The sequence below is a fragment of the Elephas maximus genome, chromosome 26, assembly GCF_024166365.1.
Source record: "Elephas maximus indicus isolate mEleMax1 chromosome 26, mEleMax1 primary haplotype, whole genome shotgun sequence".
Taxonomy (NCBI): Eukaryota; Metazoa; Chordata; class Mammalia; order Proboscidea; family Elephantidae; genus Elephas; species Elephas maximus.
Window position 1 is genome coordinate 14,646,938 of NC_064844.1, and position 19,491 is coordinate 14,666,428.

The window sequence follows — 19,491 nt, forward strand, 5'->3', positions numbered from 1 at the left end:
GAATTGTACCACCACCCTTACTCAGGTCACCTCCCTGATCCAAGGTAAAGGGAGTTTCCCTGGGGTGTGGCCTGCACCAGCTTTTATCTCACAAAAGATAAAAGGAAAGGGAAGCCAGCAGAGAGGGGGACCTCATACCACCAAGAAAGCAGCACCAGGAGCAGGGTGCATCCTTTGGACGCGGGATCCCTGCACCTGAGAAGCTCCTCGACCAGGGGAAGATTGAAGACAAGGACCTTCCTCCAGAGCCGATAGAGAGAGAAAGCCTTTCCCTGGAGCCGATACCCTGAATTTGGACTTGTAACCTATTACGCTGTGAGAAAATTAATTATTCTTTGTTACAGCCATCCACTTGTGGTATTTCTGTCACGGCAGCACTAGGTAACTAAGACAGTTGCATACGTCAGTATTTTCACTGAAGTAGCCATAGCACATAGCCAAACACCAAACCAAATCCATTGCCACTGAGTTGATTCCAACTCATAGAACTGCCCAATAGGGTTTCGAAGGCTATAAATCTTTATGGAAGCAGACTGCCACATCTTTCTCCTGTGGAGTGGCTGGTGAGTTCAAACCACATATCTTTTGGTTAGCAGCCGAGTGTTTAAAACCACTGCGACCCCAAGGCTCCACTATACCACATAGGAGAGCAGTATTATTACCTTAAGTATTGACCTTGGAAAGTCGCTTCTCTAAATCAATATACTTCGGTGTAGAATGCACAGATTGTTCTAAACCAGTCATTCCCAAATCAAGAGTCCTTGACTTATTTTCAATATTTGAAAAAGCTTAGAAATTTACTCTTTAAGATTAAACAAGCTAACTAAAAGGTAAAGTTTCTTTGCTTTCGGCTGGACGTGGGTAACACTATATACTCCAGTCTGATCATCAGAAGCTGATAGGTTACTGTTAGTCACCAGTCATTCCTGGGGCATCTGAAAGACCAAGCTTTGAACATAGGACAGTCACAGGACTTGGGCAGCTTTCCCACTGAGCACGCTGATGGCCATGTAAGCAACTGGTAGCCATCCACAGTGTTGAATGTTTTCAGCAGCAGAATCATGATAATCATCTATCTTTTCATAATAAGATCATGAACCCCCAACTGCTATGGACTGCTGATCAAAATTTGATCAAAATTTGAAATGGAAAAACAGTGATAACCTGTATGCAAGTGAAAATACACTGATTCAACCATGAACACGAATGCTGTATTCTCCCACATGTGCTTTGGATTTGCATGCGCAGATTATGAGGCACACCTTTAAAAAAGCTCTGAAAGCCACCCGAGAGCTAATAAAATCGAGTTAAGGGAAATGCAAGAATCCTTGAAAATGACACGACTGGTTATCTCTGAAAGAGATGGTGTTATGGTCCTTTCCTGCTCTGGGCATACTACTGAGAACACAGGAAAGAAATCAATCACAGAGATCGACTATTTCAAATATCCTTAACACTTCACAATAGAATCAGTGCACTAACAAAAGGAAGGACAAATCAGTGTTTTAAGTTTTAGACTTGAACATCTTAAAATGTCAGAATGAAGGGATCATAATTTTAACCTGGTAAAGATATTTTAAGATTTTTCCCCTGACCGAGAAAGTGAGCGTTAAAAAGAATTCCATCTTGAAGAAATCTGGTATGACTTAAGAGTGAGGTGTGACAGGCTGATAGCCACAGTAGTCCATTGAATTGAATCAGGTGAATATGATCACCAGTAAACAATGTCCTAGTTTTTTAAAAAATTTATAATCTGAAAGAAGAGAAAGGCATGTACAAAGATACAAACATATTACAAATGTGTATAAATGAGGTACTTGCAATACAGTTAAAATCAAATTCCTGTTTAATGCCGGTATTCAACTTCATGTCCAGGCTATTATCTGTAGTTATGACTCAGAGTATTCAAAGCTCAGAGTATTCAAAATTTCAAATTCACCTTAAAATGAGGATCTACAGAATTCTTGAACTGCTACTAAACTTAACTTTTTTTTTAAGTCACGTGCTAAAGAATGCTAAAGTTTCTAAAAGCATTTCGTTATTGCAACCTGGTTAAAATTTTAAAACAAACAATTCTCTCACATTTTTAGTTTTTCCTAATCTTTAAAAATAAGTCAATTAAAAAGGAAGATAATTACCTTAAATGCCAAATACCAATCATTCTCCTTGGAGGCCTTATTTCCAGCTTTATTCTTGTAAACTTCAACTCTATACTGACGGACTAGAAGAAGACCTTTTACAAAAGACTCAAAATTCATTTTACTAAGAACAACACTCTCCAGAGTCTTTGCTCCTAAAGGGGGAAAAAAAAACATGTGTTATGAATTTGAGGATTTGAAGTGATAACTGTTAAAGCACCTAACCCAATGTGTCCCCAAACTACATTGTTTTCTCAGTAATTCATTTATTCAACAAATTCTTTATTGAACAGCTACCGCATCCCAGGGACTATGGTAGGAGAAGGGTATAAAATGGTGAATCGACAGGGGCCCCCCGGCTCTCTGAAGCCCACACAGCAACATCAGACATTCTCAGGAAGATATGTCAGAAATATAAATTACTAAAGGAACAAACATGTTAGAAAAGAGGCATTTATTAGGAACTACTATTTTTGTCAGTGGATCTATACTTAATCATGGTGTTAACCCTTCTCATTTTATGCTCCTACTTTTAGGGATAAAAAGCTTACAACAGCCATGTAATAACAAAAAAGAATGAGTAAATACATATACACCTAACCTTATGCTTTCTTATAATTTATTTTTCACCAGTCTGAATAAAAATCATATAATTGTAGACAACATAATTTAACTTTTTTTAAAAACAGGAAACCCTGGTAGCATAGAAGTTAAGTGCTACAGCTGCTAACCAAGAGGCTGGCAGTTCAAATCCACCAGGCGCTCCCTGGAAGCTATACGGGGCAGTTCTACTCTGTCCTATGGGGTCACTATGAATCAGAATCGACTCGGTGCCAACAGTTTAACAGGTTTTTTTTTTCCTCCCTAAAAACAATCTATAAAAATGAATGACTAGTCATTATGAGCTGGAACTGACTCGACAGCACAGGGGTTGGTCATTGCAAAATGTTCTGGTAGTATATTCAAATAGTTAAAAAGCTGTCACAAGAACTATCCCTCTCACCACTGCCCCAGGCGTCTGGTCTACACCACAGTGTTACACTTATAGAACGTATTTCCAAACACAGTCTACGCACACACAAATACAAAGCACTCTTTTTTTTTTTTTAATATAAATGGTTGTATACTACACATATTACTCTGTGCCTTGCGTTTCATTTTATTTTTTTAACTTGAATATACCTTGGAGTTGTTTCGTCAGTACATGATCAGCTTCTTGTTTACAGCGGTAATTCCAAAGACCATAAGGATGTTCTACAGCTTAAGTAGTCTCTTACAGATGGACATGCAGATTATTTCCAGTTTTTTGTTATTAAAACGATGCTGCATGAATGCTGTTGAACGCACGTGCTTCTTTCTCCAAACGTTCAAGTATAACCGTAACATAAAGCCCTGAAGCTGGATTTCATCAAAAGATATGTACGATTTTGATAAACAATGGGAGACTGTCCCCCTGGACTGGCTGTGGCAAATCACACTACCATTCAAAAAGTATGAGTGCCTCTATTCCCCCTACCCAGTCAACACAAAGCATTTTCAAGCTTTCTGGTTTTTGTCTTAGATCACCAGTTCTCAACTGGGGCAGTTTTACCCCCATAGGGGACATTTAAGGAGTCCTGGTGGCACAATGGTTAAGCACTTGGCTACCAACCAAAAGCTTGGCAGTTTAAACCCACCCAGCTGCCCCATGGGACAAAGTCCTGGCAATGTGCTTCCATAAAAATTGCAGCTAAGAAAACCCTATGGAGCAGTTCCACTCTGTCACATGGCATCACCATGAGTCGAAATCCACTTGATGGCACCTAACAACAACAGGGGACATGGGACAATATCTGAAGACATTTTTGGTTGTCCAACTGGGGAGCAAGGGAGTATTCATGAAACCTAGCGGTGGTGCAGTGGTTAAGGACTCAGCTGCTAACCAAAAGGTTGATGGTTCAAATCCACCAGCCACTCCTTGGAAACCCTATAGGGCAGTTCTACTCTGTCCTATAGGGTTGCTATAAGTTGGAATCGACTTGATGGCAAGGGGTTAGTGGGTAGAGGCAGGGATGCCATTAAACATGCACAAGACAGCCCCTCACAACAAAGAACTATCCAGTACAAAATGTTAATAGTGGCCAGGTTGAGAAACCCAATCTTAGATTTAAAAAAGTGTCTCAGCTGGAGGAATCCCGGCGGTCATGGTCCCCAGACCTTCTGTTGGCCCAGGACAGGAACCATTCCCGAAGACAACTCATCAGACATGGAAGGGACTGGACAATGGGCAGGAGAGAGATGCTGATGAAGAGTGACCTACTTGTATCAGGTGGACACTTGAGACTGTGTTGGCATCTCCTGTCTGGGGGGAGATGGGAGGGTAGAGTGGGTTAGAAACTGGCAAAATTGTCACGAAAGGATAAACTGGAAGGGCTGACTCATTAGGGGGGGAGTAAGTGGGAGTATGGAGTAAGGTGTATGTAAGCTTATATGTGACAGACTGACTTGATTTGTAAACGTTCCCTTAAAGCTCAATAAAAATTATTAAAAAAAAAAAAAAAGTGTCTCAGATTAGTCGGCTTGCAAATACCAATTTCTTTACAAAAGAAATGAAATCATCCACACCATCAAATGGAATAAAAACTCAATTTTAATATAATAACCTTTTGGTTAACAGGCAAGCTCTTAACCACTACACCACCAGGGCTCCCAAAAACCAAACCCGTTGCTGTCAATTCTGACTCATCAAGACCCTATAGGACAGAGTAGAACTGCCCCACAGGATTTCCAAGGAGCAGCTGGTGGATTCGAACTGCCGACTTTTTGTTTAGGAGCCGAGCCCTTAACCACTGTGCAACCAGGGCTGCCTGATATAACGCAGCTAATATACATTCACTTAAAGGTAATATAAAATATACTTGTTGATTATTCTGACAATTTCTGGATCTTATGAAAGATTTAACCTAAATTTAACAATCGATCATGCCAAGTACAGATATCAAATACAAATGAGTAAAAATTAAACAGCATAAAATTCCTTTTCTACAGTATTTGGGACACAGCTGATACTTCCAGTATCAGTTAATTAGGTATACGTACTAAACAGGACTCCCTCGGTCGCAGAGAATTAAATAAAAATGCCTCCATCAAGTATTCAAGATGCCAGAAAAATGGCTCAAAACTTGCCTCTTGAAGCTATTCCCTAGAAGACTCCTTATGGTCTAATACAGGACTGGCAAACTGAAATAGCTATGGGAGCCCGGGAGGTAACAAATGAGCCAAAAGATGTCAAAGGTAAGAAAAACAGCAAAGGTGACAGGTGACAAATAAATGGATACAAGAGAGGCCACACACAAAGATGAACACTGTGGAAGGGCGACAAACACACACACGGGGTGAAGGAGGAATCTGGACTCACTCCTCAGCGTCTGCCCACTGCTGAACTGCAGGAACAGTTTTGCCCAGAGTTCTCCAACTGTGCAGATTTTTCACAAGAAATTCAAAACCTGAATTTTTACATGAAATCTCCCAATTTTTTAAATATAATTCAAATCTTTATCAAAACACTTTATATTTAGGCCACTTTTCAACTCTGAATTCAACACACCACATTTTCTTACAGAGTTGAATAAGCTGTTGTCTCCTGAACTTGCATTTGGAAAGAAAGTTGAATGAAAATTGTTTACTCTAGGATCTCATTCAGGGAGCCCTCATCCATTCTCAGAGAAATACACAGGAACTCAATGGCAACTAACAGGAAGAACAAGGCCTATCCAGGCTAGAACAGATCTACGTCTCCCAGTTAACACCCCAGATCAAAACCTCATGGAGGAATGGCAACCACCAGTTAAATTATTTCCCATTTCTACCAGGCACATGAGGCAACCAACTCATCCCAGTTTGCCCAAGACTATTTCAGATGGAAGAAATACACAGAGTCACCATACCAAAAAGAACTGGTCCACATTCAACCATTTCAGGAAGTAATATATGATCAGGAACCAATGGTACTGAAGGAAGAAGTCCAAGCTGCACTGACGGCATTGGCAAAAAAAACAAGGCTCTGGGAACTGACGAAATACCAGTTGAGACGTTTCAACAAACGGATGCAGCACCAGAGGTGCCAAGAAATATGGAAAACAGCTAGCTACCTGGCCAACTGATTGGAAGAGATCCATATTTATGCCTATTCCCAAGAAAGGCGATCCAACCAAATGCAGAAATTATCAAACAATATCATTAATATCACATGTAAGCAAAATTTTGCGGAATATCATTCAAAAGCAGCTGCAGCAGTGTATCAACGGGGAACTGCCAGAAATTCAAGCCGGATTTAGAATAAGATGTGAACTAGGGCTTTCATCGCTCATGTCAGATGGATCCTGGCTGAAAGCAGAAAATACCAGAAAGATGTTTACCTGTGTTTTACTGACTATCTTAAGGCATTCAACTGTGTGGATCATAACAAATTACGGATAACATTGTGGATAATGGGAATTCCGGAACACTTAATTGTGCTCATGAGAAATCTGCACATGGATCAAGAGGCAGTCATTCGAACAGAACAAAGGGACAGATACTGCGTGGTTTAAAGTCAGGAAAGGTGTGCATCAGACTTATATCCTTTTACCATACCTACTTAATCTGTATGCTGAGCAAAAAATCCGAGAAGCTGGACTATATGAAGAAGAACGGGGCATCAGGATCGGAGGAAGACTCATTAACAACCTGCGATATGCAGATGACACAACCTTGCTTGTTGAAAGTGAGGAGGACTTAAAGCACTTAGTAATGAAGACCATAGTCTTCAGTATGGATTACGCCTCAACATGAAGAAAACACAAATTCTCACAAGTGGACCAATTACCAACATCATGATAAACAGAGAAAAGACTGAGGTTGTCAAGGATTTCATTTGACTTGGATTCACAATCAACACCCATGGAAGCAGCAGTCAAGAAATCAAAAAACGCATTGCATTGGGCAAATCGGCTGCAGGAGATCTCTTTCAAGTGTTAAAAAAGCAAAGATGCCACCTTGAGGACTAAGATGCGCCTTATCCAAGCCTCTCGCCGTTTTCAATCACCTTATATGCACGTGAAAGCTGGACAATGAATAAGGAAGACCAAAGAAGAATTGACACCTTTGAATTGTGGTATTGGCAAAGAATATTGAATATACCATGGACTGCCAAAAGAATGAACAAATCTGTCTTGGAAGAAGTACAACCAGAATGCTCCTTGGAAGCAAGGATGGCGAGACTGTGTCCCACATACTTTGGACACGTTATCAGAAGGGATCAGTCCCTGGAGAAGGACATCAGGCTTGGTAAAATAGAGGGTCAGTGAAAAAGGAAGATCCTCAAGTAGATGGATTGACACAGTGGCTGAAACAATGCACTCAAGGATAGCAACAATTTTGAGGATGGCATAGGACCGGGCAGTGTTTCGTTCTGTTGCGCATAAGGTCACTATGAGTTGGAACCAACTCAACGGCACCTAACAACAATTCCAGTTTTGAGCCTGAAAGTCCTGATCCCAGAAAGCCTCTCAGTCCCAGGCAAACCAGAACAATTGGTCACCCCCTCATCCCAGCACATCTGGTTGAATTCCACGTGAGTCACACTATGCAGATGATGAAACTTTTTTTTTTGCTCAAGGAGAGAGCACTGAAGCAGAGTCAGTAGCACACGAGCAGATATAAATTTCTTCCAGATATACTCACAAATGCAATTATGAACATCTTCGGCAACTTCCAGAAAATACAGCAATGAGTTTTAAAAACAGTATTTTTCATATCATCCCTCTATTTAGCTGGCAAAATGAAAAGTCCAAGTCAGCAAAAACAATTCTGGGAAGAGAAAATATTGGTCTAATTTTGGAGCTGCTCTTAAACCAGAGTTCCAATGGATGTGCCAGCAGAATTATTTGGCCAACGCGGAGTTTTTAAAGTCTTTCAATTTGAATGCTTATGTCTGGATGAACTAGCTTTCCTGGAACCACATGCCCTTCCACTCCTTATCTGTCTGGTCCTGGGTGGTGTTTTACACTGAAGTATCCAAAATCCTCACAACTGGACCAATAAGCAACATGATAAACAGAGAAAAGACTGACGTTGTCAAGGATTTCATTTTACTTTGATCCACAAACAACACCCATGGAAACACCAGTCAAGAAATCAAACGACACATTGCCTTGGGCAAATCTGCTGCAAAAGACCTGTTTTAAAAAGCAAAGATGTCATTTTGAGGACTAAGGTGCACCTGACCCAAGTCATGGTATTTCCAAACACCTCATATGCATGTGAAAAGTGGACAACGAATAAGGAAGACCGAAGAACTGATGCATTCTTCAGTGAAGAATATGGAATATACCACGGACGGCAAGAAGAATGAGCAAATCTGTCTTGGAAGTACAGCCAGAACGCTCCTTAGAAGCAAGGATGGCGAGACTTCGTCTCGTGTACTTTGGACAGGAGGGACCATCCTCTGGAGAAGGAGATCGTGCTTGGTAAGAGGGTCAGTGAAAAAAAGGAGGGCCCTCTTTTGACACGGTGGCTGCAAAAATGGGCTCAAATGTAGCAAGGATTGTGACGATGATGCAGGACCCGGCAGCTTTTTGTAAGGTCAAGGTCACTACGAGTCAAAGGCACACAACAACCCTCAGCAATGTTCTTAGCCTTTTCCTTTAGGCATTCAACAAGAACAATGGCTCGCAACTGCAGAGATTTCTTGAAGAGTGGGTGGGGTGAAGAGGTAAATGCAGTCTGAAAAAAGACCCCCAGCTGATTCCTTGCAGCACCCCTGTGGTCATCAGGGCAGCGTTTTGTTCTGTTGTACACAGGGTCACTACCGAGTTGGAACTGACTCGAGAGCACCTAGCAACAACAAGCTTAGGCGTATCCATTAAAAGAGATTTAACAACCTGAGAACTGTCAACCTCATAAGATGTCAGGCATAAATAGGACACTCTTTAGGAAGGTAACTTATGCATTGCTTTCCTCAAATATTCGTTATAGCTGTGAAGCCTCATGTCACGAAGCTACGGAAGAGGCAGAGCCAGGACTGGAACCCAGGTGCATTCGCTCTCAGTGCTCTAGGTTTGGTTACGGCATGGATCTCCTGGGTTTCCTGTGGGGCCAGGTGGTCATGGCATTTTCCATTTCCCCATGGACTGTACGAATTATAATCCTTTCTATTTACACAGCAAGCGCAGCAAAGTGAGAGAGTGGTTTTTTAAGCCTGGCTTCCCCACCCTCAGCCCACTGATGGCTCAGTCCTGGTTACCAGGCACTTGTTTGGGTTAGAGCTAGAACACTGGCAGGGCTCCAGGAAGGCAGCTGTAGCCCACAAGCTACTGGTCAGGGGAGGAGCTGAGGTGCCCTTTGGGGCCACAGAGGGCCTGCTAAGGGCCAGGAGAACGTCTTTCCAGCTAGTCCCGTGGCAGCTGTACAGTGCTCCAATGGTGCAGTCTGAATTATGGATGCAAGGCTCAAGTCTGTTTGAGGTTCCCTTGGAAATTTTGGTTTGTGCTGCTTTGACTGTTTTCACAATAAGAAGCTGATGTACTTTAAGGGGAAAAGACCAAGCCAAGATGACTGAAGACCTGGAGAAACAACCAGAATGCACCATTTCCTTCAGTCAAAGGTGGATGAGCTCCCGTGAGAAAACAGCTCAAGAAAGCTAGCTGGCAGTCGTGTAGACCAACAGAAGGCTCAACAATCTAAGTACGGAAAGGGGGTCACAACAGGCAAAAACTGGCAGAATTAGAGTTTGAAATGCAGATTTTTCCAAATGGCCCCTTTGCGCCTGCTACTTCACATGCAGCCCAGGGCACTGGCCCAAAAGAACATCATTAGGTGCCAGGGGAGCGAGAGGGGCGAGCTGTGAGGATGCAGGGATTCTGGTCAAGTGCAGGTCGATTCAGATTTACAGCAGCCAGCCCCTGAGCATCTACGACCAAGCACAGCAGGAGATCTGATCTGTTTTCTTCCTTTAAATGAGTTCTGACCGATGTCTTCTCAGGCTAACTCCTGTTGCTTGCTTTACTGATGCTGCATTTGCCCTGACTGACGTTTTATAGAAGTACGATCCCTGAGAGAGTGTTTCTACAATATCATTTTAATATCATTCTTACGTATATTTCCACTTCATTGGAATTCTAGAATTAGATCGTATCGGTATTGAGTTTTATCAGTTTACTATTACTTAAACCATATTTTAAGTTTGACATGACCAGGTAGAGACATTTAAAACATTAAAGACCACTTCTATACGCTAGGAGGAAATCTCGAGCCCTGGTGGCCCAGTGGTTAAGAGCTCCGCTGCTAACCAAAAGGTCAGCAGTTCGCATCCACCAGCTGCTCCCTGGAAACCCTATGGGGCAATTCTACTCTGTCCTATAGAGTAACCATGAGTTGGAATTGAGGACAAAGCAATGGGTTTGGCTTTTTAAAGTATCTTCCTCAACACATGCTGATTGCTTTAAAACACAACAAAAAACCAAAAAATTAAATCAATCACGACCACACCCCCAGCTGAACATTTGGCAGCAGGTTATCTTTTCTCCTGTTTTTTTTAATGTTGTCAGGTTGTTCGTGATATTCTCTGCAGTTTAAACATGTCTAAACTTTATGCAGTCAAAATAAAGCATGTCTGCATGACAAAAACAAGAAAACACACATTAGCAGATTAAAGTCGCCGAGATGTGCTGCTGCGTAAAAGCAACTGCGCTTTGTCGAATCCTGTGTCCTCCACGCTTGAATTTCCTTCGCAAACTGTTTTAAACTGATCACCTGTCTTATGTCACTGCTACGCGTGGCACAGTCCTGGAGACATGCTGTCCTAGCGAGCGCACCCACGTGGGTTCACATCAACTTTCAGAACCGTAAAGACATGCCTGCAAAGGTTAAAATACGTGATTTGGAGGAAAAGAATGGTCCAAAAGGTTATTTCTCTCAGTTACAACCCATATTCATGTTTCTCCTTATCAAGAATTCTCCTCACCGACAACATTAATGAGATATACGGTACAAAGGACTCAAAGTTATGTTATACTGAATGGTAAACTTTATCACAAATTAATGTTACTTAATGTGTCATTAAAATTGTTTTTATCTTTTAAAAAAGGCTTCTACAAGTTTAGAAAATTAAAAACGAAAACAAAACACAAGAGCAGGGAGAGAACTCCGGGGCAGAGATGAGTTGAACCGAAGGCTGCAGGAGAAGTCGTATGGTCAGCCTCTCGCAGAAGAGATGCGGAGGGATTTAGGTGTTGGCGCCCTGACTTTACACAGCCGTTCCCCTCTGTTCACTTAGACTGTGGGTAAGCAATTATATCATAAATGATATGACAAACATTTCTGAGTGTGTATCTGTCCACATAGCTGTTTCCTGAGGATCAATTCCTAGATGTGAAACTCCCCATTACAGGGTTCTGAGCAGCTTTCTACTGAAGAACAATATACAAAGAACGAAGTGCAGGTATCATGTCTAGCCCGGTGAGTTCTCAGGCTGTACCCACTCTTGAAACCCGCATCCCAGAAGACACCCCTCGTCCTGTGCCCCCTCCCCAGCAAAGGTGCCACTATACTGACTTTTACTGGCATACTATGATAACATTTGTTTTCTTCCTTTTTTGTACTTTCTACAAATGACATCCAACAATGCCTGTTTATGCCTGGCTCCTTTTTCACTCAACATAATTTCTGTGATACTCATCCCTATTTTTTTTTTTTTGTGGTGTTCATTCTCATTGCCGTAGTGTATTCAACTGCATGAATAAACCACAATTTACTTATCCATTCTACTGCTGAATGGCATTCATTCGGGTAGTTTCCAATTTAGGGCTATTATGCATAGGGTTGCTATGAATATTCTTGTGCATGTCTTTTGGGCACACACACACACACAGAGTGAAACCTGTGAGAGCCGAAGTCTACGGAGCTGCCTTGTTTTTCCAGGTCTCACAGGTTTTCCGCCTTTGACAGGGAGAGGTCGTATCACTTTTCCATCCTTTGTTTTAGCAGAAGATATTTGACTTTTCCTTCTCTGACAGGTTTCCGCCTTACACAGAATCTTGCTTTCACTGGGAGAGGGTGTGTGTGTGTGTGTGTGTGTGTGTGTGTGTGTACAGCCCTGGTGGTGCGGTGGTTAAGGGCTCGGCTGCTAACCAGAAGGTTGGCAGTTTGAAACCACCAGCCACTCCTTGGAAACCCTATGGGGCAGTTCTATTCTGTCATATAGGGTTGCTATGAGTCCGAGTCCACTCGACAGCAACAGGTTTTCTGGTTTTATGTACATATACATATTTACGTATGTACGCAGTACTTATGTGTACACATGCACTTCTGTCGGGTGTATACCTCTGGTTATTTCACTTCTAAATAGAACCGCGGGGTCATAAATCCAGCTTTACTAGATGCTGCCGAACAGCTGACCAAAGCATCTGTACCAGCCTGTGCTCCCACCAGCTGCGTTTGGGGGTCCCAGGTGCTCCACACCCTTGCTAACCCTTGGTATCTTCTATAGGTTTTACATTTTAGCCATCGTGGTGGTGAAGTGGTATCGGTCTGTGGTTTTAATTTGCATTTACCTGGTGACTAAGCTGAAGACCTTTTTGTATTTATTAAACGTTTCTCCATCTTCTGCAAAGTCTTCTGCTGGTATTTTCTTTGTAAAGATTGGTAGGAATTCTTCACATAGTTATAAAGATTTTCAAAGATGAAGACGTACTACCAAATTGCTTTCCAGAAAATCAGTAACCTTTCCAACAGTATAGTAGGATATCATCTTACCATACCCTTGCCAACTCGGTAATTTTTATAAGCTATACCTGTTTTCAATTCAAATCCAGAGCTCTCTGTATAATAACAATAGTTCTCAGGATTTGGATTTCATAGAACTACAGCATTTCAAAAACAAAACGAAAATCAGACACCAAACCAGGACTGCCAACATCGTCATTTGCCAGGTAAGGAAGTTTCTAAAAATCACCATATACTACAACCATCGTTCCACGAAATGAAGAGCTTAACACCATAAAACTAGTAAATACATGCCAATGTCCCCCCAGGTCCAAGTTCACATTCAGACTCAGAAGATCCATGGGCCACTGGCAGCATCCCTCCACTCAAAAGGACAGAGGACAAGAATCAGAGCTTGCCAGCTGGGCAGCATGACACATTCCTCCTGGCAGGAGTCCACACAGCCCTCGTCTCCTGGACAGTTCAGGTGCAAGGAACAAAATTCACACCAGTGGTGCAGGAGGCCACCTTGGCTTAAAAGCCTCATGCCCCACAGGAGCCAGTATCTCTAGGCATGGCTTCCAGGGTCCCCATAAGGAATGTGCCAGCCATTAGAGACACTGCACTCAGGGAACACGAAGCATAGGATGGGGTTCCCACCAGCGTTTCACAGTCCCTTTATAGTTCCGACAAGTACTTTAGTAATTTAACCTCCTGAGGGCGTTGTTGCAGTAAGTCAAGTTACCTAGAAACATGGTGAACATTCTTAATGTATCGGGTTCCCAGGAGAACAGAGGAGCAGAGGAAAAGGTTTTGTTAACCCCTTTACTCATAATGGAGCCCTGGCAGCACACTGGTTAAGAATTTTAGCTGCCAACCAAAAGGTCAGCAGTTTGAATCCACCAGCCGCTCCGTGGGAACAGCAGTTTGAATCCACCAGCCGCTCCGTGGAAACCCTATGGGGCAGTTCTAGCCTCTCCTACAGGGTCACTACAAGTTGGAATCGAACCGACTCGACGCAACGGGATTTTTTTTTTTAACCCACGATGCATAATATTAAAATGAAGAAAAATTCCTCCCAAGAAAGTGTGTTGAGATGCTTGCGCCAACGTACATTATGAAATCCTTATGAAATCCTTAGTTACGTGTTCCCTTCAATGGTTAAAATCACAACGCAAGCAGATACTAGGCTTTGGGAATCATGGTACACATGTGTTTTTGAGTCCTTCGCTTTTTCAGTTGTTTTGACCAATTTCTAATCACAAATTACCCACCTACCCAACTTTTTGTAACTGTTATTATCCTATCCTAATAAACATTAGGCCAATCAATCTTTTATAGAAAACATGTCTTTAACATAAATCCCTACTATCAGAAATAGAGCCCTGGGAATGACTCACATTTACCTCTTTGAAAAGTTAAATTCACCTTTAACCACAGTGGAGACCCTTGTGGCATAGTAGTGGTTAAGTGCTATGGCTGCTAACCAAAAGGTCAGCAGTTCGAATCCACCAGACGCTCCTTGGAAACGCTATGGGGCAGTTCTACTCTGTCCTATAGGGTCACTATGAGTTGGAATCAACTCGATAGCAATGGGTTTCGGATTTTGTTTTGTTTTAACCACACTATCATCAGTATGATTAAGGTGAGGTGACTGTCTATGTTACTCTATTCTTACAAACGTCCCTGGTTAACACCTACATTTTAATCTTTGAGGGCCACAAAAGGAGCACTGTATGTTTAAAAACAAGACAAAACTATGCTTCAATATAAAAAAGGCTCTTTGATATTTATATTAAATTTCCTCCTCAATGAACAGATTTAATACTTAGCATCCATTATTCCTTTCACATTCAAATTAAACATAAAAATTAAACTATTAAGATTAATAGATGCTTAGAAAAATCAGTAATCTAAATTATACAAACACGTAAGTTTAAAACTTTTTACAGCATTTTAAATGTTTAAGCTATTCTAAACTGCGTAATACAAGAGAGCCATGTGCAATAGCCTTGAATAACAGGAATCACCTTTAAGCTGGAAAGCAATTGAAACCATCATCAAGTATGAAGACACCTGGCTGGTCTTCTGTTGTCCCCATAAACCAAAAAACCCAAACCAGTTGTCCTGGAGTCGATTATGACTCATGGCAACCCCGTGTGTGCAGAGGAGAACTGCACTCCGTAGTTTCCAAGGCTGTACCCTTTCGGAAGTAGATCACCAGGCTTTTCTTCCGAGGTACCATGGGGTGGATCTGAAACACCAGCCTTTTGGTTAGCAGTCAAGCACTTAACCATCTGCACCACACAGGGGTTCCAAGTGATCCCCATGCTTCTAGTCCTATCCCCTTCAGTCCATCCTCCACAGGACAGCCAAAATGATCCAACACACCACTCACTTTTGTTTAAAATTCTTCAGACCTCTCACTGCCTGGTGCACAAAATTCCAACATCACAGCACAACATAAGAAGTCATCATTTGGCTCCACCTACCTGGTCCAATCTCCTCACCCATCACTTCCCACTCCAGCAATACCAATTACCTAGTTTCAGCCCCTCTCCCTGGCAAACTCCTAGTCCTTCCACACCCAAGAGGAGTTTAGCCTCCCCTCATGCCTCCAGTCTGTGGCAATCCTGACTCTGTGCCTCAACAGCTTGTTAGGAACACACCTGCATTCACACTTCACCTTGAATTTTAAGTATTTCTGCTTTTGGTCTTCACCAGAACGATCTCTGTGAAGGCAGGGAAATTGCCTTTTCATCTTTGTACCTCCAGCGTCCATGGCTCTGCCTGACACAGCAGCGCTCGGTAAGTTTCTATCTAATGAATGAAACATCTTTTCTCAGTAACATCTCATTTGCAAGGGACTACTTCGCTCTACAGCCTCTCAAGAGCGGTCCATTACAAGTCCCTGAGCTGGACCACCGGCACACGTGGAGTGTCCTGTGGGCCATATTATGTAGGTGCCACAGTCTCCCAAGCCCCCGTCCCCGATTCTAAATCTCACTCCTGGAACGGTCTCTGCGGCGGTGTTTGGAACTGATGACATCTACAGGACAAGGCGGGGCCGAAGCAGAAACCTAGCGAGCTGCCGGGAAAAAATAAAATGAAACAAATGTATTCAAATGCCTCGCACAGCGCCCGGCCCCCAACCTCGATGTCAGTTGCTATTTCAGAGGTGAGGCTGCTGGGGAGGAAGAGGCTGCAGGGCTGAGGCTGAGCGAGGAGCACGAGTCGCGCCCTCCTCGGTCCTGCAGAAAGCGGCGTTCCCCGCCAGGTAACGACGTCCCCGCCCCGCTCGCCGCCCTCGAGCCGGGGGAGGGGCACAGCAAGCTCCGCGCGGCCCCGGGGGCTCCCGGGCCCTCCCGACCCCGGCCGCGCCGCGGCCGCCCTCACCTGCCGGCCCCAGGTACTTGACCACCCCCTGGGTCTTGAACACCTCCCGGGCGGCCAGCAGCGCGTCCTCGCCGTGCGCCGTGTAGAAGTCGCCCCGGTCGAAGAGGCGCACCGTGGTGGTCGGCTTCTCCGGCATGCCCTGGAAGAAGCGCACGAAGCCGGCCTCGGCCACGCTCTCCAGCTGCAGAGTCTCCTTCGGCTGCACCGCCATTTCGGGACCTCGCCACCGCCTGACTGAGCAAACCGAGCGACCCCGCACCCACTCAGCTCTTTCCCGCTTCCCCTCCCTCGCCCTCCGAGCCGCGTCCGGCCTCGGCGGAGATACCCAATCAGCATCCAGCGCTGCGTCTCGGTGGGTGGGAATCGCCCACGCAGCCAATCATAATCGGCCTGAGCCCAGCTTCCCGCGCACGCTGATGGCCCTGTGTACTGCGCATGCTCGCGCGTGGGTCGCGCGCCTACCCTGGCAGATGCGCATCCTTGAAAGAGTTCAGCCTCCGGGTTTTCTGGGCTGCAGGGGCGTGGGACGCAGGTAGAAAGGTGGCTAGGGTAGGCGACCAGGTGGGATGTTCCCGGCAGGCTTTAAGCTGACGAGCCCGGCAGCATGGAAGTGAAATCAGAAAGAAACTTGAAAACAAGAAAAAAGCTAACAAGTTTCCTACTCAAGCGTTGCCCCAACTGCCTTTTCGTTTTTAAAAACTTTTTGTTTTTAAGCAGACTGCAACACCGAGATTACCGGTTCATTGTTCAACACAGTCGCCTTACTGCTCTTTATTAACCAAATGCCTCTCTTTTTCGTCCACTCAGAGATTGACTCATTCATTCGAAAACGTTTTTTTTATGTGCCATATGCCAAACAGATTGTTCTAGGCTCTAACAAACTAGGCTCTAAGAATCACAAATAAAGAAAAAGAGAAAAACAACCTCCTTTGTTCAGCTTTCATTTTAATTGATGGATCCCGCAATTAACATAAGTAAATTAAATGGTAAGCTTAGGGAAAACAGCAGGGGCAGGGAGCTTGATTTTTTTTAATTTGGGCAAAGACCTGGAGGAGGTGCGGATTCTCTGTTAAAAAAGATATTTCTCTCCCTATTTGGCTCACCCCAATGAGAGTGGCCCCAAAACCTAACCAGCAGCAGAACCAATCCACGGGCTTTTCAAACATATTCCTGGGCCTCACTCACATCTAATGGGTTGGAATTTTTGGAAGGAGCCCTGGTGGTGCAATGGTTAAGTGCTTGGCTGCCAATCGAAATGGGTTGTCTTACTTATGTTAATGAGGCAGAGTTTGTGCATCTTGTATCTTAAGTCAATCTCTTTTGAGGTACAAAAAAGATTAAACAAGCCTAGCAGAGGAGAGATGGAGTAAGATAGAAGCCAAGACACATGGAGATCTCCAAGGAACTAGGAAGCAGAAGTTGAATTGACAAGGACCTTCCTCCACACTCAAGAGAGAAAGCCTTACCCTAGAGATGCCACTCTGAATTTGGACTTCTAGCTTCCTAAACTCTGAGAAAATAAATTACTGTTTCTTAAAGCCATCCTTTTATGGTATTTCTATCATAGCAGCACTAGATGACTAAGGCAGAATTTGGTGCCAGGAGTGAGGTGCTGCTGTAACAGGTACCTAAACTGTGGAAGTGGTTTTCAAATGGGGTAGTGGGTAGAGGCTGGGAGAGTTTTAAGGTGTCTAATAGTAAAAGCCTAGATTGCCTTGAAGAGACTATTGGTAGAATTATGGACTTTAAAGGTGATTCTGTTGAGGGGTCAGAAGGAAGTGAGGAGAGCTGTACAGAAAGTCTCTATTGTCTTAGGGAATACATATGACACCAATGACAGATTGTCACTAGAAATGTGGATGCTGAATGTGCTTCGGGTGAGGTTTTAAAAGGAAATGATGAACATATCATTGAACAATGGATGAAAGGTGATGCCTTTTATGCAGTGGCAAAGAACTTGTCTGAATTCTGTTCAAATGTTTGGTGGAAGGTAGAACTTGTCATGTTGAACTTGGATATTTGGCTGAGGAGATTTCTAAGCAGATCTTAAAGGGGACACATGGTTTCCTCTTGCTGCTTATAGTAAAATGTAAGAGGAAAGAGATGGACTTAAAAATGAACTGTGCAAAATAAAAACAAAACTTAAAGATTTGGAAAACTCAAAAAAACAAAACAAAACCCTCTGCTGTCGAGTCGATTCCGACTCATAGCAACCCTATACACATGCCCTGAAATGCTTACCAAGGACTTGGTGACTCAATCTTTTGTTAAAGAGATTAATTAAGGCTATGACTGATGGAGCGAACCAACTACCACAGCAGAAAACCCAACAGCTTAGGCTGAAGAGGAAAGGAACAGGACAAAAGAAAAGAAAGTTGTCTGCTTCTTGGAATTCTACAGGCAGGAAACAGGCCAAAGAAGCTCTATATCTATTGCCCTTCAAGAAAAGAAAAGGACCATCCCTGGAGCAATTCAGAGATCAGCAGAACCATTGGAAGGAGCAGGGGAAGCTGCCTGGTTCTCAAAGAGTGGGGGCTACAGCCTCTGAGATGTCTTTTTGGCTACGGCCATTCTACTAGGTATGAAGCAGTATCTCATTATGGTTTTGATTTGCATTTCCCTAATGACTAATGCTACCACCTGCCTATCAGTTTGTTGTGCTGTGGTGTTTTGTGTGTTATTGTGATGCTAAAAGCTATGCTACTGGTATGTCAAATACTACCAGGGTCACCCATGTTGGACAGGTTTCAGCAGAGATTCCAGACCAAGACAAACTAGGCAGAAAGACTTGGTGATCTACTTCTAAAAATTAGCCACTGAAGACCTTAGGGATCAGAAAAGAACATTGTTCAACTCATTGCTTTGGACACGTAATCAGAAAGAACAGTCGCTAGAGGTGGATATCATGGTTGGTGAAGTAGAGGGCCAACAAGACCATGGGAGACCATAGGTGAGATGGAACGGCACGGTAGCTGCAATAATGGACTCAAACATGCTGGCGGTTGTGAGGATGACACAGGACCTGGCAAAGCTTTGCTCTGTTGTATATAAGGTCACCATGTCAGAGTCGACTCTGCACAGTTAACAACGATGAAATGACTAGTGATGTTGAGCATCTTTTTACATGCTTTTTGGGCATTTGTGTATCTTCTTTGAAAAAAATATTTGAAAATCATATATCTGATGAGGGGCTTGTATCCAGATATATAAAGAAATCTTGCAGCCCAATACTGTA

At 43.3% G+C, this 19,491-nt stretch overlaps 1 protein-coding gene across 1 annotated transcript in view; it reads right to left on the reverse strand.

The window, feature by feature from the left end:
- MSH2 (mutS homolog 2) overlaps window positions 1-16,567 on the reverse strand; it is an 86,327-nt gene extending 69,760 nt beyond the window's left edge. Inside the window, exons 1-2 of the mRNA XM_049870337.1 lie at window positions 16,257-16,567; window positions 2,139-2,293 (exon numbers count right to left, since the gene is read on the reverse strand). Of these exons, the coding sequence (XP_049726294.1) occupies window positions 2,139-2,293; window positions 16,257-16,467 (366 nt within the window). The 5' untranslated portion in view covers window positions 16,468-16,567. The remainder of the gene's footprint in view (window positions 1-2,138; window positions 2,294-16,256) is intronic.
- Window positions 16,568-19,491: the final 2,924 nt, after the last annotated feature.